The sequence below is a fragment of the Lynx canadensis genome, chromosome C2, assembly GCF_007474595.2.
Source record: "Lynx canadensis isolate LIC74 chromosome C2, mLynCan4.pri.v2, whole genome shotgun sequence".
NCBI classification, from domain to species: Eukaryota; Metazoa; Chordata; class Mammalia; order Carnivora; family Felidae; genus Lynx; species Lynx canadensis.
Window position 1 is genome coordinate 91619353 of NC_044311.2, and position 27537 is coordinate 91646889.

At 40.7% G+C, this 27537-nt stretch overlaps 1 protein-coding gene across 2 annotated transcripts; it reads left to right on the forward strand.

Moving 5' to 3' along the window:
- HCLS1 (hematopoietic cell-specific Lyn substrate 1) lies at positions 1-27537 on the forward strand. Of its 2 annotated transcripts, none has more exons than XM_030329459.2 (14): positions 1-124; positions 2814-2897; positions 3484-3557; positions 13584-13713; positions 15584-15694; positions 17173-17227; positions 22978-23088; positions 23744-23799; positions 24377-24446; positions 25055-25266; positions 25664-25768; positions 26255-26525; positions 26677-26745; positions 26946-27537. In XM_030329459.2, exons 2-14 carry the CDS (start codon positions 2814-2816, stop codon positions 27080-27082), a joined length of 1485 nt encoding a protein of 494 aa, XP_030185319.1. In that variant the 5' UTR covers positions 1-124; the 3' UTR covers positions 27083-27537. The 2 variants fall into 2 exon arrangements, with proteins under 2 accessions (XP_030185319.1, XP_030185320.1); XM_030329460.1 differs by having other exon boundaries at positions 6-124; positions 26677-26749; positions 26953-27537.

The window sequence follows — 27537 nt, forward strand, 5'->3', positions numbered from 1 at the left end:
AAAACCTGCTGAATACGGAACTGAAGCAGCAGCTCAGAGTTTCTTGCTCTGAAGTGGCAGTAGAGAGGGGAGCCCAGTGGACGTGAAGAGCTGGGAGCTTAGAGCAGACACTTGGCTACTGGAGGTGGGTACTCTGAGCCGTGGGAAAGTTGGGGAGCACAGGGCAAGAGCTGAATTAAGAGGAACCTACCTGGCTCTTAGTCCTCCATGAGAGATAAAGTCCTTTCTCATAGGCTCTTAGACTTTTATGGCCAGAGGCCTGGGGGTGAGTGAGTGTGACTAATGAGCATATGGGGATGGACACTGAAATGGGGGTCTGGAGCCCAGGGCACATGATGCAGCAGCCACCCAGGGATCTTAGTTTCTGCTGACAGTCTACAACCTTCTCCTAAGGCCTGTTGCTCCTAGGCCCTGAGGCAAGAGGAGGACCATAGGAGATGAAGACAAAGTCTCTGTCCTTAGAGAGCATATGGTCTTGCAAAGAGACAAAACTCACATAGGAGACACTGTGACACAGCAGGAAGTAGTTGCTACTTACACCAGTGCTGAGCACCAGTGCGGATGGAGGCCAAACAATGGTTCGACTAGGGCTAGTTTCTGTGATTGTAGGATCCCAGAATCCCAGAATGTCCGAAATGAAGGGGATTTGATGAATTAGCTACATTAACCTCTTCATTTATTTTCCCCTGGGGAAAATGGAGTATCAAAGATGTTCAGTGATTTACCCAATTAATATTTTTAATTGCCTACTCTGGTACCTGACAAATAAGAACATATTCCATGTTGATTCCCTTACCCCTGTTCCCACAGGGGCTTAGTAACAGAGCTGGGGTGATCTTCTGACTGAGGTCCATGTACTTTACTGATGCTGTCAGGCAGCTTCGTGATGAGGCCCTTAATTGTGCCTGCAATCCTGGGCACCATTCCTCACCAAGTTACTCCCCAGTCCCCTACCTCTAATAGCCCCTCTTGGCTTTTCTATTTCTGGCCAGCAGCTTAAGGACACTAATAGTCTCTGCGTCAGAAACTTCCCTTTGTTTAAAAAATACATGAAGATGGGAGGCTTTTGGGTGAGTTAGGCTGAGGCCCCAGAGGAACAGCAGGAAAGAGGAGAGGACCGTCAGTCCTCATTGCTTCCTTTTTGATCATGAATATTTCAGAAACTTCTCCTTTCCAGTTTTCTGTATGAAGTCATTTTGTCAAAAAGCAGCCCAGGAGCCAGGACCATAGGCCTTATCTCTTCAATCCATAATTGTTACCCCATAAGGAAAGGCAGAGCTGTTCTGGGCAGGGACTCATCTCACAGTGCAGCTGACTCAGTCACTACTTCTCCAGTGTCCTCTTTGCATCTCTTTAACCACCCTTCCCCCCAAATCCTTGGGCTAGTTTCCAAGGAGGCTATCAAATAGCATGGAGAAAGATGGAGCTTCCAAGAGAAAAGGAAAATCGGAGAGTCTGAGAGACTGTGTGGAGACATTGTGGAGTCCTAGGAGCAGTTTTAAGAGGTCTCATTTAAGAGACAGTGAAGAGTATAGGAAAATACACCAGTGGGATGAGGAGTCCAAGGAAGGATGAACAGGAGAGTTGCTAGTTAGCAAGTAGTAGCAGGGTCAAGAAGGTCAGTGTCCCCCCGGAGCAGATAAGCATTTGTCAATGGACATACAGAGATCCAGGATCCCACACATACAGAGCAACTTGCTGCTCCTCATGCATAAACTGGCAGAGCCAATGGAAACACTGGGGATGCCACAGAATAACAATTTGGCTCCCCTTCATCCTAGTGTTCTCTAACAATTTCTTTATTACTTACTTAATAAAAAAATCTAGGGGCGCCTGGGTGGCGCAGTCGGTTAAGCGTCCGACTTCAGCCAGGTCACGATCTCGCGGTCCGGGAGTTCGAGCCCCGCGTCGGGCTCTGGGCTGATGGCTCAGAGCCTGGAGCCTGTTTCCAATTCTGTGTCTCCCTCTCTCTCTGCCCCTCCCCCGTTCATGCTCTGTCTCTCTCTCTCTCTCTCTCTCTCTGTCCCAAAAATAAATAAACGTTGAAAAAAAAATAAAAAAAAAAATCTAATAACTCTCAGTGTTCAAAATAAGGGATTTATTATATGCTGTTTGAACCAGTTATCTTCTTTAGAAATATAATTGAACTGTTTTTAAAAATTAAAGAATAGATGATTCATTCCCAGTAAATAATACTTCCTTATGTGTTGTTCAGGGCAGGAATTTCAGCTGACTGCCCTACTGACCTCATGCACCTATTCAGTAGCTGCTCTTAGAATGAACATGGGATAATGACTTGCACTGGGATTGGAATTTTCTCAGTAGAATTATGCAGGTGGTAGAGAAGAAAGTGTAGGTGTTCACTTTATTAGGGGCTGGACCAATGCACCTTTCAACAGCTGTAACAGGAGTCATATGTAGAAACTGAGAGGCATGGTGCTTTAATTTGAAGGGTACCCTAGTACTCCTCATTGATTGCCACTTTAAGCCACTACCCTGCTAGCCTTGCAACACAAATGAATGTTCCCAGCAGTTTTGACACTCAGATTATTTAACATTACCCACACCCATGATGGCCTCTCTCCAGACTCAGTAGGCCTAGACCGTGTTAATTTGTCTTGAATAAATCCTCCCCCCTGCTCCTCTAACTGAGCAAAAGTGTTTTCTTAAAACTTCCACCTGCTTTGCCTCAGCTTCCATTTTGTTCTAAGAAAAAATAGCAAAACCACTGGACTGCTATAACATTGACTTCAGCATTCTTGTTTTCCCTCTTCTTGATTTTGTCTCCCTAATTCCCATTTTGTCATCCTCAGATGTGGAAGTCTGTAGTAGGGCATGATGTATCTGTTTCTGTGGAGACCCAGGGTGATGATTGGGACACAGACCCTGACTTTGTGGTGAGTTTGGAAATAACTTTGCTTGGAAAAATCAATAAAAGGTGGAGGTGAGGGGACAAGGGAGAGGCACCTGGGCTACCCCGTTATTACTTACCTTTTAGGGGGCTTAGAAAGGACAATCTGGGACTGAAATAGCACTCATGGTAGAACTGACTGGTAGGACAGTTGGCTGTCATGAGTGGGGGTGTGCATGATAGCTGATGTTGAGGATGGAAGGGGACAGGTGTAGAGAAGTTTGACATTGTGATTGACGGGCTATGACAAGCTAGGCAGAAGCTGAGGTGCAGGTTAACCTGGGTCTCCATTGACCTGTGAGCAGGATATAAGCTAGGCCTGTATAATTTGTGGAGATTCAGAAGTTGTAGAAGACCTAACGGGGAAAGTGTGGGGGATGCATAGCAGAAAGGGGGGTTTCAGAACCCACCTTAATTTTAACATGGGGGGGTAGGGTGAGGAAAATGTAAAGATCGTGACTGAAGGAAGCAACAGTTTCAGGGGACCTGGAGGGCATGTGTGTCAGCTACATAGCCTCTCTCAATGTGGCACATCTCTTGCCATCACTTATTGCTGATGATGTCTTTTGTAGAATGACATCTCTGAAAAGGAGCAACGGTGGGGAGCCAAGACCATTGAAGGCTCTGGACGTGCAGAACATATCAAGTAGGTGCCAAAAGGATTGGGGAGTAGAAAAAGGGTGTGGGAAGAGCCTGAGGAGAACTTGGACACTCAGGGGAGGGTGAGGGAAGAAGGAAGGAAGGAAGGAGAGAAGGTAGTTAATGTCTACATGTCTTTGCATTTGTTTTTTCTTGAATCTATCCCTGTGTGTCCCTATGTGTATCATTGCGGGTTTCTGTTTCATGTCTCTCCACTTATCCCCCTAACCTGTATTCTCTCTCTCATTTCTAACAACTATGCTATTTCCCCAAGCGGGTCTATTATAAGGGATTCAGAGATGAGGTGGCTCAAATACTGGTTGAGGTTGTATCACTTTATCTCTCCAACATCTCTCTATCATCTATCTATTCATAGAAATAGAAATGTGTGTCTAGAATGTAGGTGACTTCAGATAGACCAAGAAGGATTCAGTGAAAGATCAAGGTGAATAACTCAGAATAGATATTGTAAGAAGAGGACAATATCAGGTCTCATACCTGGCCTGGATGATTTTTAAAATAAAAATTTGTATTTGGCTACTTGACAGAAGCTGGAAACCATGAATGGTAATATGAAGAAATGTGACAGTTAGAAAACCTATTGATTAAAATTATCTTAGTAATAGTGTTTAAGGGTCTTAAAGATGATAACCCAACGTTTTATCAATGAAACAGTCTGATACTGTAAGAGAGAAGGATGTTACAGACATATCTAAGGGTTTCTGTGGGATATATTGTATATTCATATTGAAAGATTCCCTCTTCTCTTCCATAGATTATTCAGGATCATTTAAACAGGGCTGTCTACTTTGGATGTCAAATATTAGTAGCAGGGTAGACACAATAAACTGCATAACAAGAGCAAAAATAAAAAAGCAAAAATTGGGATGCCTGGATGGCTCAGTTGGTTGAGCATCTGACTCTTGATTTTGGCTCAGGTCATGATCCCAGGGTCATGGGATCAAGCCCCATGACGAGCATGGAGCCTGCTTAAGATTATCTCTCTGCCCCTCTCACCCACTCACTCTCTCTCTAAAATAAAAAATTTAAAAAATTTTTTAAAGCAAAAATTAACAATTACAAATAAATTGGCAAAATTAATACAATTTAAAACTCCATTTTAACTCCCCCATACAGAATTTAACAATAGTGTTTTTACCTCTTTTCCCCTAGATTTAAAAAGTGTCAGCGGATGACCACATTGTATAAACAACACACTAGGAAACTTAGCATGTGTTTATATAATTTGATAATATTCAGTAATATGCATTGTTGTTTGATAAGACATAATGATTTATCTCAAGAAACTGTAATGAATATTGTTCTTAAACAAACCAACCAATTCTGGAAGCAGTTGGAAAGATGAAAAAAATGGAACAGGTTCATTCAGGAAGTTTCTTGATGCTCTTTCCAATCTCATAGATCAAAAAAAAAAAAAAAAAAGATCCTTTTCCTTTTCTGAGTAAAGGCTACTCAGCGCTAGTATCCCGAGAACTCTTAAGATGAAGATACCAATATTCTAATACCTTTCCCAACCAGCTTGTCTCATGCATAGTAGGAGCAGAATATTTTAAGGAAGACTGCTAAATCTTTGCCATGATCTTATAGAAAGAGCTTGAATTTGTTAGGTTCGACTAACAGCTCTGCAGCTACAAGTAATGTGAATTTAGACATATAACCTCTCGGAATCTCAGTTTATTTGTTTATCAAAGGGGAATAATAACAGCTACCCTGCAGAGTATGGTTAAAATTCAAGGGGCTAACATGTATCAACATTCTAGTGCAGTATTTAGCACTTCTTAGCAGCTCAATAATATTTCTCTTCATTTTTAAAAAATGTTTATTTATTTTTGAGATAGCATGAGCTAGGGAGAGGCAGAGAGAGGAGACAGGATCCAAACTGAGCTCTGCCCTGATAGCAGCGAGCCCAATGTGGGGCTCAAACTCACATACCCTGAGCAAAAGCCTGAGCCAGAAGTCAGATAGATGTTCAACCAACTGAGCTACCCAGGCACCCCAATATTTCTTTTTCTTGTTAATATAGTTTATTTTTATTTATTTCTTATTTTCTTTAACGTTTATTTATTATTGAGAGACAGACAGAGACAAAGCGTGAGTAGGGGAGAGGCAGAGAGAGAGGGAGACACAGAATCCGAAGCAGGCTCCAGGCTCTGAGCTGTCAGCACAGAGCCCAACACGGGGCTCAGACTCAAAAACCGCGAGCTCATGACCTGAGCCAAAGTCTGACGCTTGACCCACTGAGCCGCTGAGGTGCCCCAATATAGATTAGTTTCAATTATATTCTTTCTTCCTAAAAACCTAACATAAACATGTAAAAAAAATACAGTCTTTCTTCTTCCTAAGTGCTGTTTACCAGGACTGTTGTTTTGTACAACTCAGTATATCCATTACTCTGTTGACCCTTGGAATTATAAAATGTAATGACCTTGAATGTTACCTTATTAACCTAACTGGATCTTTTAAGGATAGCATACATGGTAGAGATATTTACACAAAAACCCACTTCCTTCCCATTCACCCAAGCTACCAAGATGTAAAAGTCCCATCTCTGCTAGTAACTAGCCAGGTGACCATGAACAGGTCACTTTTCCTCTCTGATTCTCAGTTTTCCCACTGGGATCAAAAAGACCTCTAGAGGACCTTCCATTATTAAGTCTCTAATATTCTGGGATTCTTTCTGGCTAACATGGGCTAAGCCAATCTTTAAGGTCAGATGAGAATCACTAAGGGCTTTGGAAAGGAGGGGGAAGTTGGAGAGGAGAACAGTAGCTGCAGAGTTGAGATCACTCAGAGCAGGAAAAGGAAGTGATTGTGGTTCTCACTAATCTCACTACCCTCCCCCACACCATAATCTTTCTTTTTTAAGTCTACCTAAAATATACTTAGTTTGGGGAGTGACTTGGTAATTCCGTGAATAGCTCAAAGGATAATGTCTGTCCCTCATCTATTGTATAGAGAAGCCTGGGCCAGGCAGCTGCAAGCAACCTAGTGTTTCCTAGTAGCTGCCTGATTTTCAAGGTCTCTGGCCCTTTTTTCCATCTTCTTTTTGCCACTCTTGCCCTCTCATGCTCATGTGCCTCTTTACAGTCCATATATCCCATGTCCACCCCTGGCTGGATGTAAACACTGAGCTGCTTCCTGTCACTATACGTTAGTTATGCCTATTCTAAAATTTTATGTAAATGCAGTAATACAAAATATATTCTTTTGTGTCTGTCTTCTTTCACTCAGTGTGATTATTTGAGATCTAACTATGGTCTTTGTGTATCAGTCTTTTGTTCCTTTTTACTGTCCAGTGGTTTCCCATTATATGGGTGTATCTTAGTTTGGTTTATCCATTACCCTGCTGATGGATATCTGGGTTGTTGACAATTTGGAAGTATTAAAAATAAAGCTGTATGAACATTTGGGTCCAAATCTTTTTGTTGACATGTGTTTTTATCTCTCTTGGGAAATATCTTGGAATAAAACTGCTGAGTCATATAATAAGTACGCATTTATTTTTTTAAGAAATTACCAAGCTGAAAGGAATTTACCATTTTTTATTCCTACCAATAATGTATGGATTTCAATTGCTCCACATGCTTCTCTACACTTGGTATTTGTTAGTATTTTTAATTTTTTTCACTCTTGTGAGTATGTGGTCATTTTAATTTGTATTTCTTTGATGCTTAATTTTATTGAGCATCTTGTTATGTGTTATTCATGTATCTTTATATGTCTTCATTTAAAGTGTCTGTTCAAGTGGTACCTGTGTGGCTTAGTCAGTTGAATGTACGACTCTTGGTTTCAGCTCAGATCATGATCCCAGGGTGGTGGGATTGAGCCCCGTGTTGGGCTCTGGGCTGAGCATGGAGCCTGCTTAAGATTCTCTCTCCCTCTCTCTCACTCTCTCTCTCTCTCTCTCTCTCTCCCCCTCTCCCCAACTTGTGCTCTCTCTCTAAAATAAAATTTAAGGGAAGCCTGGGTGGCTCAGTCAGTTAGGTGGCCGGCTTCGGCTCAGGTCATGATCTCGCAGTCTGTGAGTTCGAGCCCCGCGTCGGACTCTGTGCTGACAGCTCAGAGCCTGTAGCCTGTTTCGGATTCTGTGTCTCCCTCTCTCTGACCCTCCCCTGTTCATGCTCTGTCTCTCCCTGTCTCAAAAATAAATAAAACATTAAAAAATTAAAAAAAAAACACAACCTTTTTACTATCCCAGGACTTTATATTCCTACATATATTTTAGAATAAATGAGTCAATTCCTACAAAAATGTCTGATCATATTTTGGTTGAAATTGCATTGAATCTATGGATCATTTTAGAGAAAACTGGTATCTTAATGATCTTGAATTTTCCTATCCATGAACATGGACTTACTTATTTCTTCTTCAATTTTTTCAGTAATATTTTTCGATGTTCAGGTCTTGGACATATTTTATTATTAAATTGATGCTAAAATAGTTCATGTGATTTCATGGGATAATAAATAGTATTTATTTTTAACTTTTAATTTTCAAATGTCCATGGCTAGTATAGTCATACTCAGCAATATTGCAGGTTTGGTGTCTGGCCCTCACAATAAAGCAAATATCAGAATAAAGCAAGTAAAATGAGTTTTTTTATTTCTCAGTGCATATAAAAGTTATATTCACATTATATTGTGGTCTATTAAGTGTGCAGTAGCATTATGTCTAAAGAAATAATGTGCATACCTTAATTTAAAAGTACTTTGTGGGGTGCCTTGGTGGCCTTGGTTTTGGCTCAGGTCATGACCTCACAGTTTGTGGGTTTGAGCCCTGCGTCAGCATGGATTGGGATTCTTTCTCTCCCTCTCTCTCTCTGCCCCTTCCCCGCTCATTCTCTCTCTCTCTCTCTCAAAAAAAACAACATTTTTTAAAAATAAAAATACTTTGCTAAAAGATAGTAAGCATCATCTGAACATTCAGTGAGTCATATCTTTTTGCTGGTGGAGGGTCTTACCTCCATGTTGATGGCTTCTGATGGCTTCTGACTGATGGTTGCTAAAGTTGGGGTGACTGTGGCAATTTCTATGGAAAAATTTTCTGTATCAAAATTGGAAGTTTGCTACATTGATTGACTTTTCCTTTCATGAATGATTTTTCTGTAGCATGTGACACTGTTTGATAGCATTTTACCCACAGTAGAGCTTCTTTCAAAATTGGAGTCAATCCTCTAAAACCCGGCTGCTGCTTTATCATGTAAATTTATGTCATATTCTAAGTCCTTTGTTGTCATTTTGACAGTCTTCACAGCATCTACACCAGGAGTAGTTTCCATCTCAAGAAACCACTTTCTTTGCTCATCCATAAGAAGCAACTTCCCATGCATTCAAGTTGTATCTTGAGATTGCAGCAATTCAGTCACATCTTCAGGCTCCACTTCTGATTCTAGTTCTTTTGCTGTTTCCACCACAACTGCAGTTACTTCCTCCACAGGAGTCTTGAACCCTCAAAGTCATTCATGAGGGTTGAAATCAACTTCCTCCAACTCCTGTTAACATTGATATTTTGATCTCTCCTTGTGAATTATTGAATGTTCTTAATGCCACCTCTAATGGTGAATCCTTTCCAGAAGGTTTTCAATTTACTTTGCCCAGATCCATCAGAGGAATCACTATCTATGGCATCTATAGTCTTAAAGGATAGATTTCTTAACTACTGTCACAAGACTTGAAAAATGAAATTATTCCTTGACCCATGGGCAGCAGAATGGATGTTGTGTTAGCAGGTTTTGAAAATGACACTAACCATGTGGTCCATCTCCATCAGAGTTCTTGGGGGGGCCAGGCGCATTGTCAATGAGCAATAATATTTTGAAAGGCATCTCTTTTCTTAGTAGGTCTCAGCAGTGGACTTAAAATATTCAGTAAACCATGTTGTAAACAGATGTGATGTCATCCAGTCTTTGTTGTTCATTTATAGAGCATCAGTAGAGTAGATTTAGTGTGATTCTTAAAGGGCCCTGGGATTCTCAGAATGATAAATAAGCATTGGCTTCAGCTTAAAATCACCAGCTTCCTTAGCCCCTAACAAGAGAATCAGCCTATCCGTTGAAGCTTTGAAGCCAGGCATTGACTTCTCCTCTTTAGCTATGAAAGTTCTAGATGGCATCTTTCAGTAGAAGGCTGTTTTGTCTACATTGAAAATCTTTTGTTTAGTGTAGCCACCTTCATTAATTATCTTAGGTAGATATTCTGGATAACTTTCTGCAGCTTCTACAACAGCACCTGTTGTTTCACCTTGAACTGTTATGTTATGAAGATGGTGTCTTTCCTTAAACCTCAAGAACCAACCACTGCTAGCTTCCAGCTTTTCTTCTGCAGTTTCCTCACCTCTTTCATCCCTCATGGAACTGAAGAAAGTTAGGGCCTTGCACTAGATTAGGCTTTGACTTAAGGGAATGTTGTGGTTGGTTTGATCTTCTATCTAGACCACTAGAACATTCTCCATATCAGCAATAATTCTGTTTTGCTTTCTTATCATTCATATGTTCACTGGAGTAGCACTTTTAATTTATTTTAAGAACTTTTCCTTTGCAACTGGAAGGTATTATGCTGAGTGAAATAAGTCAGTCAGAGAAGGACAGTTATCATATGTTTTCACTCATGTGTATCTTGAGAAACTGAACAGACCATGGGGGAAGGGAAGGGGGAAAAATAGATACAAACAGAGAGAGGGGGAGGCAAACCACAAGAGATTATTAAATACAGAGAACAAACTAAGGGTGGATGGGGTGCAGGTAGGGGAGAGGGAAAATGAGTGATGGACATTGAGTAGGGCACTTGTTGGGATGAGCACTGGGTATTGTATGTAAACCAATTTGACAGTCAGTTATATACATAAGAAAATTTAAAAAAAGAATTTTTCCTTTGCATTCACAACTTGGCTAACTGTGTGGCATAAAAGACCTACCTTTTGGCCTGTCTTGGCTTTTGAAATGCCTTCATCATTAAGCTTAATGATTTCTTTTGAAATGATTTTGAAGCTTTTGATTTAAAGGAGAGATGTGTGACTCTTCTTTCACTTGAACACTTAGATGCCATTGCAGAGTTATTAATTGGCCTGATTTCAAAATTGCTATGTCTCAGGGAATAAGGAGGCCTAAGGCAAGAAAGAGAGATGGGGAAATGGCTGGTTGGGGGAGCAGTCAGAATACATGCAACATTTATGACATCTCAAGAAACCACTTTCTTTGCTCATCCATAAGAAGCAACTTCCCATCCATTCAAGTTCATGGTGCCCCCAAACCATTATAATAGTAACGTCAAGCAGCACTGATCACAGATCACCATAATCAATATAATAATATTGAAAAACTTTGAAATATTGTGCAAAGTACCAAAATGTGACAGATACATGAAGTGAGCAAATGGTGTAGGAAAAATGGTGCCAATGGACTTGCTCAATATAGTGTTGCCACAAATCTTCAATTTGTTAAAAACACAATATCTGCAAAGTGTAATAAAGTGGCATGCCCCTAAAATGAATTATGCCTGTGTGTAGAAATGAAATTGATTTTGATCATGCCCTTGTATCCTGTGAACTTACCAAATGTACTTAATAGTTCCAGTAGTGTATTCGGTAGATTCTTTAGATTTTCTGCATCTATGATCATATCATCTGTGGATAAAATCTTATCTGTGTGACTCATCTCTGTGCTTTTATTATTGTAACAAAAACAAAACACTTGGTTCCCATAAACTGCATCGCTTTATCAAATTCCAAGGTATTTTAAAACTTAAAATAGGTATCTGAGACTTAATGTGTCAAACGTTTCTTAGATATGCTGCTTAGCACATTGGATTGTAACTTTTTATATCTCTCCCACCTGACCACTATCTCCATATACATTAATAATCTTTGTATCCTCACAGCCTAAAAGTGCCTTATACTCAAAAGTTTAATTAATATTTATTGAGTGAAGTACTAATATGATTGAGGCCTATTTAGAGTGGCTTCAGCTATATTCTAAAGAATTTGATAAGAAGTTGGTCTTTTTTGGCCCCAACATTTTTATTTAAATTGTATTATCTATTGGCATCATCCTCTGATTAGCTTTGCTATCATCCATTAGGTGGAAATTCCTGAATTTCATTTTCAAATCCCCTTTAAAAACTTGTTTTAACAATGATATAGTTATGACCCATGTGGCAATCATTGGACTCCTTAAAACTTCGCACATTTTGCTCATTTGAAAGTAATGTTTGGCATCATTTTTGTCATTCTTCATCTGAATATTTTGGTTGGGAAATAACAGTTATTTACGTGTTCTTGGAACCAGTAGCTTTTTTGACACAGACATTTCTAAAGTGTCAGTGTTAATGAACTAGCAACACAGGATCTCTGCCTCCACTGCTGCCAGAGGGTTTAGAGCAGGCACGGAACAGATGGTCCTTCCAGCTCTTAGCTTAATTTCATCTGGTTCAAAGCCAGCTTTCTAAAATTAACTATGACTAAAGCCGAGAGGGCTTTAAAAAAAGGCTTTTGGTGGGCTTATACTAGAAGGCCACCAGATGGATCTATTCTTCCATGAAAGAAGAGAATTTCTGCTGTGGGATGGCCATTCTAACCTGTAACCAGTGTATCTGGTTTTCCCGAGCTGGTGAAGTCCCAGTAACATCACTGTCTCAATTCCCTAAACCTCTTTTTCTTGCTGCAGGAAGTGAAATTTTTTAATTTAGGGTTCTCTTGTCCAAATGTTTCTAAGAATCCCCAGAAGTGCCTCTATGTGACCAAGTATACATACTGATTGTCCCTTATTGGTGCTAGTGCTGACCTGTCACTTCATATCCTCAGAGCAGACAGATCTGCAGAGGTGCTCTCTACCCTCATAGTGAAGATGAAAGTGAAGTAAGAAGGAGAAGGCTTCCTTTTGGTGTTACATTCTCTTAGTGACAGAGGTGTCCCAAATCAAGTTTATTTGGGTCTTCAGGTGTTACAACAATTAGTGATAAGACTGAATTTTGTTAGTTTTTATTAGCTTTTTTTTTCATTTCAGTATAGTTGATACATAATGTTACATTCATTTCAGGTGGATAACTTAGTGATTTGACAAGTTTATACATTATGATGTGTTTACCACAAGTATAGCTACCATCTGTCCAGTTACATCGCTATTATAATGTCATTGACTACATTCCTTGTGCTTTGACTATTACTTCTGTGACGTATTTATTCTATAACTGGAACCCTGCATCTTCTACTCTCCTTCTTCCATTTTGCCCATCCCCTCTGGCAACCATCAGTTTGTTCTCTGTATTTATAGGTCTGATTCTGCTTATTGTTTGTTTTATTAGATTTTAGTGTAAGGAATTTCAGATTTGGGGGTGGAGACGAAGGGCATTCATTTTTTACCAAAATATACACCAAATACTTAATGTATAGATAAATCTCCCAAAGCTACATCTTTCCTAACCGTCGTTAATGACTTCCTAGTATGGCACTGAAAGGTAATATTGCAATTTACTTAACTGTTCTCCAAGTATTAGGCCTATAAATTGTTTCTTAGTTCTTGCTATTATCTTCAGTGTTTCAGTGAATATCGTTAGATATTAAGACTTGCCATATTTAAAATTATTTCCTTGAGGTAGATTCTCAGGACTAGAATGTGGGAATAAAGGGGTATATAAATATTTTTGTACTTCTGGAGAGAGAGTATCTAATGCTAGAAAGCAGACCCATTCAGAAGGAAAATAACTTCCCAGTTACTAGAATATAATTGGTATCACTGTCCTCTAATATTTAAGAACATGAAAAACGGGACAAGTATCAGAAGTTTATTTAGTGGACAAATTAACAGACTAGAGGAAATATTATTGGCTTGTGGAGAGTTTAAATCAGACTATGGTATATAGGCCACACTAATCTCTTACTCCCAGACCCAGCATTGATATACTTTGGGAGCTCAGGTTATTGCTAAAAATAAAGAACACATCTCAAGACTTCCATTTTTCTGGGAGGAAGAGTTCATTGACTTGTGCTAGATGAGTCTCTGTCATGTGGTTACTTCCAGTATCCACCAGCTGAGGAACAAAGTGTCAGAGGAGCATGATATTCTCAAGAAGAAGGAGATGGACTCAGGGCCCAAAGCATCCCATGGGTATGGAGGTCGGTTTGGGGTGGAGAGAGACCGAATGGACAAGGTGAGTTGAAAGAAAGATGTTTGCTTAAAGATAAAAAATTGATTCGTTTGTTGCTATTGTAGTTTAAAACTTATTCAAAGTACAGCATTAATTTGGGCTTTAAAATAGAATGTCCAAATACTATTTGTATCATTTTTTTCCTGATTTCAACACATAAATATAGATGGTAGAAAATGTGGTCCAAGAATTTAAAAGGGCTAGCCTGTGGTAGACCCAGCCATGCTGTAACTCCTAGACTGAGGAGACAGGGTCACAATTAGAGAAGGGAAGAATATGTCTTAAAATCATTTACTGTTTTCAAATGTTTGTATAGCATGTTGATATTGCAACTTCTTCTTATTTTCTTTACTGTGTATTTAGTGTTCTTTGTGTATATCTATATTATACCTTATATGATATGTGCATGGGAAAAATATTGATGTGAATTTATTCATTAGATTCCATCAAATACAAATATTTTCCTTTATCCATTAGCTACCACTAAAGTATGGCTAAAAATGCTTGTGTCTTATTTATTTATTTTTTTAATTAAAAAAAAATTTTTTTAATGTTTATCTATTTTTGAGACAGAGAGAGACAGAGCATGAACAGGGGAGGGTCAGAGAGAGAGGGAGACACAGAATCTGAAGCAGGCTCCAGGCTCTGAGCTGTCAGCACAGAGCCCGACACGGGGCTCGAACTCACGGACCGTGAGATCATGACCTGAGCCGAAGTCGGACGCTTATCCGACTGAGCCACCCAGGCGCCCCAAAAATGCTTGTGTTTTAAATCATAGTTTCCATTGACTTTGCTAATCTCAAAGATAGAGATATATTCCTGTAACAACAACAACAACAAAAAAGATTTTATCTCTAAGGAGGAAAAAATAATTCAATGAAAAGCCTTTAGTGCACCCTCAAGAAGTGTTTTGTTTTGTCATTGTGTAAAGTGCAATGTAGGCATTGTATTCTCCACAAAATTCCTAGGAAAAAACTAAAATAGATAAGCATTCATGCATTCTTAAATTCATAAGCAAAGTTGACCTACACAGACCTAAAAATACTGTAAAATGAGTTCCTAGGAGCTCATACACAGCAATGCTTCACATCAATCTCTGTATTGATGTTTGTGCCAGCATGAGATTCGAAATACAGGAGAAAGGAAAGGCTTTCTAATTTCTTCTTATTTGGGACTCTGCATTATTTGGTTTGAAGTACTAGTCAGTTCCCAGATTATTAAAATAGCCATATCTAAATATTAGAAGAGATAAACCTTTTAAAACCAAATAGAAAATAAGACAATAGATGGAATAAAAAGTGAAGGGGCATAGAAAATTTATATGCCCTCTTGGACTACTTACAGTATTGTCTACCAACGCCCTTTGGTGCAGAGTCAGTCACTGTTAAATATCAGGGCTCAGTTGGCACTTCTGAAATGTGATGGTCACACAGAAACTATAATCCAGAACAGAAGCACTTGGCTGTTTTAATGAAATATGCAATCTTGGCTATGGTATAAAGTTAGTCCCCTTTGATCTCTCTTTATTAACTACTTAATTCTATTTTGACCCATAAATCCCTTGTTTTTACCTTTCTTTTTGTTTCTGGCTTAACCACTGTTCTGCCTACCTCGAATCTATCCTGATGGTTCCAGCCCATCCTACAGGAGTTTCCTAAGTGATGGGTATTAAAGAAGATTCAGGATGTGTGAGCCTCTAGAAAAAGCAACCTTGCTCTCTCCAGTCATATCCTCCTTACATGATACACTGGTGGAGGCTATGAGACAGACCCAGAATGGAATTTCTGGTATTCTTAAATCCCAAACCACGTCTGTATCATTTTAATTTTTACAGTCATTTTTGTCTTTCACTGTTTCCATCTGATTTTCTTAGAGTGCCGTGGGCCATGAATATGTTGCTGAGGTGGAGAAGCACTCTTCTCAGACTGATGCTGCCAGAGGCTTTGGAGGCAAATATGGAGTTGAGAAGGACAGGGCAGACAAGGTAAGTATCTCCCTGTGCCACCCAGCTCAAATCCTGTGGGATTTACCAGCACTCACTGTTGAATGTGGGTCTATGCTTCTCCTATGGAAAGATGGCAGTGGCCTCAGGAGGGTCCATCATGAGGATAGCTCCCATAATCTTCTTCGGCAAGTTCCTTTGTGCCACTTTTGGAGGCCACATGCTGAGCTCAATAGTGTTAATATAAATGATACAAAGATTCTGAAACTCTGTTTTGATAAGGAATCAAACATTGATAAGGAAGTCAAACCATTAATTTCTTCATTGTCATGAAGAAAGACAAGGGAAATTCCAAAGCTCCTCTTTTGTTCAAGCATCGAAACCTTATCATTAGGCCTTTCAGGAGAATGTGGGAGTCAGCTTAAGTATTATGACCACAGGAGCAAACAATCAAGTAAAACAGCTAATTAGGGTTATAATGTTTTTAGAAGGTAAAGGTTACTTTTCACATGATGTAGCACCAAAACCCTGAAGCTCAGAGGTTTTAAAGACTCCTTTGTGGGAAGAAAAAAAAAAAAGAAAGGTGGTTTTAAAAAGAAAAAGCACAGTAGGATGGAATTTCCCTTCTATCTTGTCTTTTCCTGACCTCTCCTTGTTCTTTGTTTCATCTTCTGCCTCCTGGGTCACAAATTGAATTACCTAAATAGTCAGTATGTCATGTAAACCAAGAAACAATACATAGTAATGGCTCTTGAGATGCAAAATCTAGTCTTGCCTAGAAGACCTATAGGTACTGAGCCAGATGGGGATGTAGCTATGAGTGATGTTAGGTATTGGCCAACATATCCAGTCCTAGAGCAGCAAAGATCCAGGTTCTCCTAGTTGCCTCTCATCCCATCAAAACACATCTCTGGGTTTCGGCTGCCATTTAGGGAAAGAGAAGAGAGGCACAGTACAATCAATTAGGAATAGGATAATATCTCTTACATGTGCGTAGTGCTTTATAGTTTACAAGGCACATTCCTAACTATTATCTCATTTTAGTATCGTGAGAGTTAGGAAGAAAAGCACTAATTTACTGAGTGACACAATGCAAACACTTTACATACCTTGACCCACTTATTACTTACACTGTCCCAAATAAAGAGGGATCATTTCTCCATTTCATACTTGAGGTTAGTAAGGAGGTTTACCTAGTTTCATTTCATATTTGAGGAGACTGAGGCTCAGTAATGTTAAAGGACATGCATAAAGTTAAACAACTAAAAATAGGGCAAGTGGGGTTGGGGGTTGAATCAAGAGCTGATGAGCCCATAACGCTCACGTTCATTGCTCTGTAGCACACTGCTGCTCCACCAGCCTGTCAGGTCAGGGTGTCATCTGTTTCTAGGTCAAACTCTCATTCTCAGCCCTAAGCTCCTATAAACTAACCTCTGGCCTGAGCTAGGGGGGAGGTATGTGAGGGAGAGGGAAAACTGTCAGCTCCAGTTCTAATCAATCCTCTCTCCTTTTCTCTGTAGTCGGCAGTTGGCTTTGATTACAAAGGAGAAGTGGAGAAGCATGCATCTCAGAAAGGCAAGGACCCTGTGCTTCAACCTTTGCAACCCAATTGACCTATTCAGCTCAGACTTCACCTCCCAATAGCTGTCATCAACTCCCTTTAGTTCCATGACCCAGTTCCCCACTATTGTATTTATTTTTAAATCCAAGCATGTACTTGCTTCTTTCTTCTTTATCTCTTCCTATGAGATTGTTTAGTCCCCTTTTCCATCTGGATTGAAAATAAGGTATTCTATTCCTTTATTTTAGGAAGGTATCCCTAAGTTTTAACTCTCATTTTTTACTTAAGTTTAAAATTAATCACTATCTCATTCTGAGTAACAAAGAAAATGTAGAATAATTTAATTGCATTCCTTCTACATCCTATATTCTTTGTACCAACTGGCCAATTGCTGCCCAGTGTAAGGATTCCATGTGTTTTTAAACCCCACAAAAATGGATGACTATTATTATTTAGTGAATGCTTATTTATTTTTTATTTATTTTTAATTTTTTAATGTTTATTTACTTTTGAGAGAGAGAAACAAGAGTGTGAGTGGAGAGGGACACAGAGAGAGGGAGACACAGAATCCAAAGCAGGCTCCAGGTTCTGAGCTCTCAGCACAGAGCCTGATGCAGGGCTCAAACTCACAAATTGCGAGATCATGATCTGAGCCAAAGTCGGACACTTAACCGACTGAGCCACCCAAGTGCCCCTAGTGAATGCTTATTTAAATTGTCCAACATATTTACCAACTTCCTAGCCCATTCCTGTTTATTATATTTGGCTGTTTCTTCATTGCTTTTATTTCCTTCTTACTAAAGTATATCCTTTGATAATTCTTTCAGTGAGAGCCTATGAAAGAACTCCCAGGTTTTGTCTGAAAAATATATTTTGCTCCATTTCTCATTGTTACTTTTCCTTCATCACTTTGAAGGTATTATTTCATCCTCCTTGGCATCTCTTTTGTGTACTCTAACCATCATTCCTTTGTGTCTCTACTTTATTTTTTTCTGTGAGAGGTTTTCCTTTTTTTTAAATTTTTAATGTTTATTTATTCTTGAGAGATAGAGACAGAGTGTGAGCAGTGGAGAGGCAGAGAGAGAAGGAGACACAGAATCTGAAGCAGGCTCCAGGCTCTGAGCTGTCAGCACAGAGCCCAATGCAGGGCTTGAACCCGTGGACTGCAAGACCGTGACCTGGGCCAAAGTCAGCTGTTTAACCGACTGAACCACCTAGGTGCCCTGAAAGGTTTTCTTTTTGTCTCTGATATTCTGAAATATCATTAGGATATATCTAAATGTTGGACTTATTTCTCTTTCCTGCATGAGACTATTGTTCCTCTTCAACCTGAGAAATAACTTCAATTAGAGAAAATTCTCAGGTTGGTTTCCTTTGGATAGTGCCTCTCCTCTCTTTATTCTTTCTTCTGGAACCCATATTAGATGCATACTGGAACTTTTCCTTCTCTTTTTAATGTATCTCTCTCTCTCTCTCTCTCTCTCTCTCTCTTTCTTTAAAGCCTTTATATTTTTATTTATTTATTTATTTATTTATTTATTTATTTATTGTTTCAAGTTTTTATTTAAATTTGAGTTGGTTGACATAGAGTGTAATAATGGTTTCAGGAGTAGAATTTAGTGATTCATCACTTACATATAACAGTACTCATCACAAGTGCCCTACTTAATAACTATCACCCATTCAACCCATCCTGCCACCAACACCCCTCCAGAGACCCTCAGTTTGCTCTCCATAGTTAAGAGTCTCTTATGATTTTCCTTCCTCTTTTTTTCCTTCCCCTATGTTCATCTGTTTTGTTTCTTAAATTCCACATATGAGTGAAATCAAATGGTATTTATCTTTTTCTGACTGACCTATTTCACTTAGCATAATACTCTCTAGCTCCATCTACATTGTTGCAAATGGCAAGATTTCGTTCCTTTTGATGGCTGAGTAATATTCCAGTGTGTGTGTTTGTGTGTGTGTGTGTGTGTGTGTGTGTGTGTGTGTATACCACATCTGCTTTGTCCATTCATTAGTTGATGGACATTTGGGCTCTTTCCATAATTTGGCTATTGTTGATAATGCTGCTATAAACATCTGGGGGCATGTGTTCCCATTGAATCTGTATTTCTGTATCCTTTGGGTAAATACCTCATAGTGCAATTGCTGGGTCAGAGGGTAGGTTTATTTTTAACTTTTTGAGCAAGATACATACTGTTTTCCAGAGTGGCTGTACCAGTCTAGATTCCCAACAATAGTGCAAGAGGGTTCACTTTTCTCTCCATCCTTGCCAATACCTGTTGTTTCCTATGTTGTTAATTTTAGCCATTCTGACAGGTGTGAGATGGTATCCCATCATAGGCTTTGTATTTTTATTCATTTATTTTTAACTTTTTAAATGTTTATTTATTTTTGAGAGAGAGAAAGAGAGAGTGCACGAGCAGGAGAGGGCCAGAGAGAGGGAGACAGAGGATCCAAGGCAGGCTCTGACGCAGTAAGTGCAGAGCCTGACATGGGGCTTCAACCCACGAACTGTGAGATCAGGACCTGAGCTGAAATCCAGAGTCCAATGCTTAACTGGTTGAGCCACCCAGGTGCCCCTAGATTTTATATTTTTAGAGAAGTTTTAGACTTACAACAAAATTGAGAGAAAGACACAGAGATTTCCCATACACTCCTCCCTCATCACCCCCATACGTGTAGCCTCCTCCATTATTAACATCACTCACCACAGTGGTACATTTTTTACCAAAGATGAACCTACATTGACACATCAAAAATCACCCAAAGTCCATCCATAGTTTATCTTAGGGATTACTATTGGTATTGTACTTTCTATGGGTTTGGACAAAGTATAGTAACATGTATGGGTACTTAAAGTTATATACTTCCCTCTAAACAAACTTTTGCTGCATTCCACATGTTCTGTGTGTTTTAATTTTTATTAAGCTAAAAATGTGTGTTCTAATTTCCCTTTTGATTTTTTCTTTGACCCATGGGTTATTTATAAATGTGTTATTTATTTTCTAGGTATTAGAGAATTTTCTAATTTAACCCTATTGTGTTAAGAGAATATGATGGCTAATATTTCAACCTTTTTAATGTATTACAACTTATTGTATAGGCAAGCATATAGTCTATCTTGGTGAATTTTCTATGTGCATAAAAAATAGTATATTATGTGGCACAAAAACAGACACACAGACCAATGGAATAGAATAGAAACCCCAGAACTAGACCCACAAACGTATGGCCAACTCATCTTTGACAAAGCAGGAAAGAACATCCAATGGAAAAAAGACAGCCTCTTTAACAAATGGTGCTGGGAGAACTGGACAGCAACATGCAGAAGGTTGAAACTAGACCACTTTCTCACACCATTTACAAAAATAAACTCAAAATGGATAAAGGACCTAAATGTGAGACAGGAAACCATCAGAACCTTAGAGGAGAAAGCAGGAAAAGACCTCTCTGACCTCAGCCGTAGCAATCTCTTACTCGACACATCCCCAAAGGCAAGGGAATTAAAAGCAAAAGTGAATTACTGGGACCTTATGAAGATAAAAAGCTTCTGCACAGCAAAGGAAACAACCAACAAAACTAAAAGGCAACCAACGGAATGGGAAAAGATATTTGCAAATGACATATCGGACAAAGGGCTAGTATCTAAAATCTATAAAGAGCTCACCAAACTCCACACCCGAAAAACAAATAACCCAGTGAAGAAATGGGCAGAAAACATGAATAGACACTTCTCTAAAGAAGACATCCAGATGGCCAACAGGCACATGAAAAGATGTTCAGCGTCGCTCCTTATCAGGGAAATACAAATCAAAACCACACTCAGGTATCACCTCACGCCAGTCAGAGTGGCCAAAATGAACAAATCAGGAGACTATAGATGCTGGAGAGGATGTGGAGAAACGGGAACCCTCTTGCACTGTTGGTGGGAATGCAAATTGGTGCAGCCGCTCTGGAAAGCAGTGTGGAGGTTCCTCAGAAAATTAAAAATAGACCTACCCTATGACCCAGCAATAGCACTGCTAGGAATTTATCCAAGGGATACAGGAGTACTGATGCATAGGGGCACTTGTACCCCAATGTTCATAGCAGCACTCTCAACAATAGCCAAATTATGGAAAGAGCCTAAATGTCCATCAACTGATGAATGGAGAAAGAAATTGTGGTATATATACACAATGGAGTACTATGTGGCAATGAGAAAAAATGAAATATGGCCCTTTGTAGCAACGTGGATGGAACTGGAGAGGGTAATGCTAAGTGAAATAAGCCATACAGAGAAAGACAGATACCATATGGTTTCACTCTTATGTGGATCCTGAGAAACTTAACAGGAACCCATGGGGGAGGGGAAGGAAAAAAAAAAAAAAAGAGGTTAGAGTGGGAGAGAGCCAAAGCATAAGAGACTGTTAAAAACTGAGAACAAACTGAGGGTTGATGGGGGGTGGGAGGGAGGGGAGGGTGGGTGATGGGTATTGAGGAGGGCACCTTTTGGGATGAGCACTGGGTGTTGTATGGAAACCAATTTGTCAATAAATTTCATAAAAAAAATAGTATATTATGCAGTTTGGGGATATAATGTTCTGTAAATGTCAATTAGGTCTTGTTAGATGATAATGTTGCACCTTCTATAATTTTAGATTCTTTTTGTCTAAATATTCTATCAATTAATGTGACAGGAGTGTTAATATTTTCACCTAGGATCACAGATTTGTCTATTTCTTTCTGTTTCTGTCAGTTTTTGCTTACATATAAATCTGGATTCTGTTAATTGGTTATACCAACATACATATTCCTCATAAATGATGATTTGTTCTCTTGTTATTGTGTTGTAGCTCTCTTATCTCTTATAATGCATTTTCTATTGAGGTCTACTCTGTCTAATATTCCTGCCATCTTTCCAATGCTTTTTCTTTTGGTGGTATATATTTTTCTAGACCAGCATGAAGTTAATTTCTCCTCTTAGAATTCCTGTGTAATATAAGTAGTGTATAACTGGAAATTTGCATTCTACACATTCAGGGTGAGCCTGGAGTTTCCAAGTCCTATAGGTAAAATTTCCCACTACCAAGTGCTGAACAAATGACAACCCCCTTCACCATTTCCCTGGAAAAATAAGTAGAATTTTTCTAGAACGCTTTTACAGAAGCAGGTAGAGTGTCATTTCTTGCTCCCCAGTCCCCTGTTCTTGTATAAGAACCCCTGACCCTAGATCCTAATCTCTAGACACTAAATTCGGGGCTTAAAACATCCTTGGGTTTTCTCAGTCCACTCATGATTACTCTCATATCTACTGCTTTGATTCATCTCTTTGTTTCTGGAGCCATGATTTTTTTTTTTTTTCATTTGAGCTTCACTATTAAAAAAAAAAAACGATTGTTGTATTTTAGCAGATATTGCTAAGTGTTTGTATAGGAGTAAGAACAGGCTACATTTCATATGTATTTGCCTTTTTTTTTGCCTGAAAGTGTCTCTTTACATTCTCTATACTTTCCCCTTCCTTGAAGAAGGGAGAAGATTGAAATGCTCTTCTCATCTTGAGACAGAAGTAAAGGTGAAGAGGAAAGGAGGGAACAATGTTGAATTACAGCTTCCAAAAGATGGCTTAGGACACTGTTTGTCTTTAATTCACTTAGATGCTGGCCCATCTTTCTTCCCAGGCCCCTATCCCCCCTGCACCCACTTAACCTGACTTCGCTCTTCCACAGTACCTTCCTTTGGGCTGAGTGGGCTCTCATGACTACTTCTTCCACCACAGATTACTCTCATGGCTTTGGAGGCCGTTATGGGATAGAGAAGGATAAACGGGACAAAGCAGCTCTGGGATATGACTACAAGGGAGAGACAGAGAAACATGAGTCCCAGAGAGGTGAGTTGGGATTGGAGAGGAGGGAGGTCACACAGTAGCCTAGAGCCCTCCTTCCTTCCCTGCTGGAAGCTGACACAGAAGACCCAGAGTACAAAGGTGCAGATGTGCAGTGGTCGTGTAAAGGGTAAGTGTATGTATGTGGGGTGGATGGGGAGAAACCAAGAGGATAGAGAGGAAAGAAGCAAGATTAGGAGCAGGACAGAAGAGGCCAAAGAGAAGGGGTCACTGAGCAAGAGAAAGATAAACAGGCTGGGTGATGACAAGTGAGTGATTTGGCTTTGAGTCTCATAGGCCCCTGTGCCTCACAAAGACAGAGAGGTCTCTCTCTTCCCTGGGACATATAGGGGATGGCTGGAGGAACCTCCTTATTTTTTTTCCCATTTCCTCCCTATATTACTTCCTTTTCTGTCACTTCTCTCTTTTATCTTTCCCTCTTCATATCTATCTCCAATCCATTTTCTTTTAACTGTTTTTCTCCCTATCCTTTTCTTTCTCTTTCCATCCAGGCTTTTCTCTACCCTCTGATTCTCACTCTTCCTCATCCATCTCTGTTTTCCATATTCCTGTTTTCTGGTCTTTCTTCCATGACTCCCCTACCTATACATTCCTAGCATTTTAACTCCTCTTATGACTCTCAGACCTTTCTGTCCTGCAGATTATGCCAAGGGCTTTGGTGGTCAGTATGGAATCCAGAAGGACCGAGTGGATAAGGTAAAGCACCAGAACACCAGTGTCTTGAGAAAAGGTCCCTAAACTGCACTTGAAATTCATTGAGATAAGAGAAGCTAAGTGTCCTGAGCTGTTGTCCTACACTCCCCATTGACTGCTTTCAGCATTTAATGAGCAAGTCTTCCAGAGCCTGAGCTTCAAATAAAGAGAATGGGGGGAGTCAGAGAAGGAGACAGAAACACAGATAAACTTCAGGGAAAGGTGATGTTTGAAATTTCATTGATTGCTAGACATTGCTTAATTCAATCTATAATCTATTTCTATTCCATGCACACCAGTTCCTCTTCATGCATTGGCTGGGCCCTGCTGCATTCTAGGCAACTGGACTTAGAGGTGTGAGGTTCTAGGTTCTCTGAGCTTTCAAAAAGGGGAGCTGAGCCCACCAGTTTAGAAATTCTTTACCCCTCTCTCTACCACAAAACAATATAGGAATATCCTGTTTAACTATTAAGCACCAAATGGTTAGGGATACCTCCTATAGTGGCCCCAATACTCAATACTGACTTTGGGTTATCACCATTCCCTTCTCCTCCCTCCCTGCATACTGTTCTCTCTACAGAGTGCTGTTGGCTTCAATGAAATGGAGGCTCCAACTACAGCTTACAAAAAGACGACACCCATAGAGGCTGGTGAGTCTTAACAATTCCTTTTCTCTATTTTCCTCAACCTCTTCCTTCTCATTCTTTCTTATGCCTAGACTACCCTCTCCATGCCTTTAACTACTTAAACTAGCTGAGGTAGACTTGATCCTGCCTGTATATTCCCAAATTCTCTCTCCTAGAAAAACTGGATTAAGTGGGTAGAGAGATAGAGTGACATTAGGAAGGAACTGTGAGCAGAGAACATAGGAAGGGAGGGTTGGGGAGACATTTGGGAAGAATAAGAAGGATAAGAACTTGGGACTGGGAAGGAGAGGGTGGGTGGTGGCCAGAGGGCATACAGGTTTAAGGAATGTGGATAGGGAAGGATGCTGGTTAGGAAAACAAAGCTTATAATTTAGAAAGGACAAAAGTGTGAGATTTCATGGCTTGGCTATATGGAAATCTAGGCTTCAGGGCTATATTCTCTTCCTAAAACCCACTTGTTCCTCCATCAGTACCTCTTACCTTCCCTCCCACGAGTTCCCTCTCCATCTGCTTTCTGCCTGGATATTTAACCAATTCCTTCTCTTCCTTCAAGTGCCATCTCACCATACCTGATCCAAGACAATCCTAATTCTTCTTGCCTGTGTCTGCAGCTTCTAGTGGTGCTCGTGGGTTGAAGGCAAAATTTGAGTCCATGGCTGAGGAGAAGAGGAAGCGGGAGGAAGAAGAAAAGGCACAGCAGATAGCCAGGCAGCAACAGGAGAGAAAGGCCCTGGTAAAGATGAGCCATGAGGCTAAGCAGCCAGTAGACACTGTGGGAGAGCCAGAAGTGCCAGCCCCATTGCCCAAGAAAATCTCTTCAGAGGTGAGTGCTTGGTCTTCTGGGGTTCACATCCAAGATTCCTTGCCCAAATAAAGTAAGGATTCCAAATCATTGGTAGAAAATAAGGCACAGGCCTCCCTGGTGTTAGGCAAAGATGATAACTCCTGTCTCCATCTTTGGGAAGATTTCAGGCTGAGTGATTGGGCCTCATATATACCAAAATGTTAGAGGGAAAAAAAAATCAAGATTTATATAGACCAAGATTTGCATATTTGGCCATGCAGCCAGTCATTACTACAGGAACAAGAAGGAGCTATCACTTCAGGTTGGAGCCCATCTAGAAGGATGATTGATTTGGATTGGCAGAGACAGGAAGGGAAGTGTAAGAGAGAAGACAGAGGTTTACATACTTACAAGAGAGATGCTTCATTCTTCACAGGCCTGGCCTCCAGCAGGGAGCTGTCCACCATCAGAGCCTGGGCCTGTGAGAACCAGTAGGGGACACCCAGTGCCTACCCTGCCCCTGAGGCAGAATCCCCCAGAGGTGAGTAGAGCCCCAAAGATCCTCTACCCCTTCCCCATCTCCTCATGGGAGGAAAGGTGGGCCATATGAAGTGACCAACCACCCTGGTTTGTCTGGTACTGTCCTGGTCTTAGCACTGAAAACCTTGCATTCTGGGGGCTACCTAGTCCTGGGAAGATCAGGAGAGTTAGTCATCCTAGCCGTGGTATTCTCAAAAATGTGTTTTGCTTCAATCTTTTCCTGGTCATTCGAGGAATCGGACTTGCTTTCCATTTCCTTCTCTTCACACCTTCTACATTCCCCTCCTATCACCTCCTGGTAGATGTTTTGAGTGGGTAGGTATGGGAGGAAGTCAAGGAATAAAGATGGATGAAAGCCTGTGTTCTCTAGGAGAGTCTATTAGGTAGAGGTGAGGACGAGGGTAGAATTGGTAGGATGGTGATGGGTGGGGTCTTAGCACCCCACCCATGGGTGGAAGTTGTTCTGATCCACACCATCCCTTCTCAGGATGAGGAGCCCCCAGCCCTGCCTCCCAGGACTCTGGAAGGCCTGCAGGTGGAGGAAGAGCCAGTGTATGAAGTAGAGCCTGGGCCTGAGACTGAGCCTGAGCCTGAGCCTGAGCCTGAGCCTCAGCCCAAGTCTGAGCCTGAGCCTGAGACTGAGAATGACTATGAGGATATTGGAGACATGGACAGATGTGAGCAGGATGGTGAACCAGACGGGGACTATGAGGATGTACTCGAACCTGAGAATCCTTCTTTTGCCTCCACTGTGGCTGGTGAGTGGGGGTTGGGGGGTGGGAGAAGCAGCTCCTGCATTGGGTCCAGTCCAGGGGAGGGCAAAAGGAAGAGGAATTCCCCCACTACCCAGAAGGACCTGTTTTCCTTCTCCATGTTGGTGAGACCATGTTTATATTTCTTTTCATGCAGAATCATCTGGCTACCCAGCTGGGGCTGGAGCAGGGATCTCAGCAATAGCCCTGTATGATTACCAAGGAGGTAGGTTTGGAGTGGCCTGAGGGGTCTGGTGCCTGGAGGCCCTTACTACAAGAGAGGGAGATGGATTCTGAGGGTCAGGGGAGGACCCAGGATTAGCATCCAGAAGAATAGCACCCTTCTTTCCCTGAAGTTTAAAGTGGGGACGGGAATGGAAGAATTACGGTCTGACCATCCTAACATCCCATCCATTTCCTCCCCAGAGGGAAGTGACGAGATTTCCTTTGATCCTGATGACATCATCACTGACATTGAGATGGTGGATGAGGGCTGGTGGCGGGGACGTTGCCATGGCCACTTTGGACTCTTTCCTGCAAATTATGTCAAGCTCCTCCAGTAACTGGCTCTCCCTGTCTCCTCTACCGTGACTTCCCAAGTCCAAAGTGTTTCTGCCTTCACCCCCACCCTATTCTTACTGCAAGTGTCATGAGTGCCTGAGATTCTAGAGAGACTTTCCTCTCCCTCTCCACTAGGGGTTGGGACAGAGACAGCATGAGGAAGGGGTCTTCTTCCCCTCAGTGTCCTTTCTACCCTAGATGTGCTCACGGACATACATTCATCTTGTGGTCCTGTCTCCTTCCTCATGAATACTCCCTCAAATACCCCAAGTTCTGCCTTCCTCTGTGAGCTCTGAGCTTCCTGGTTTGCTTACATGGAAAGGTATGTCTAGATTGTCTGATTTGCCTGGCTATACTGTTTGCCCACTTTCCTTTTCTGCAGAGATCTTTTTTAACCTTCTGTCTGCTCAATCTTAAATCAGAAATAAAGTGGGACTGTGGTTCATTTGTATGCTGA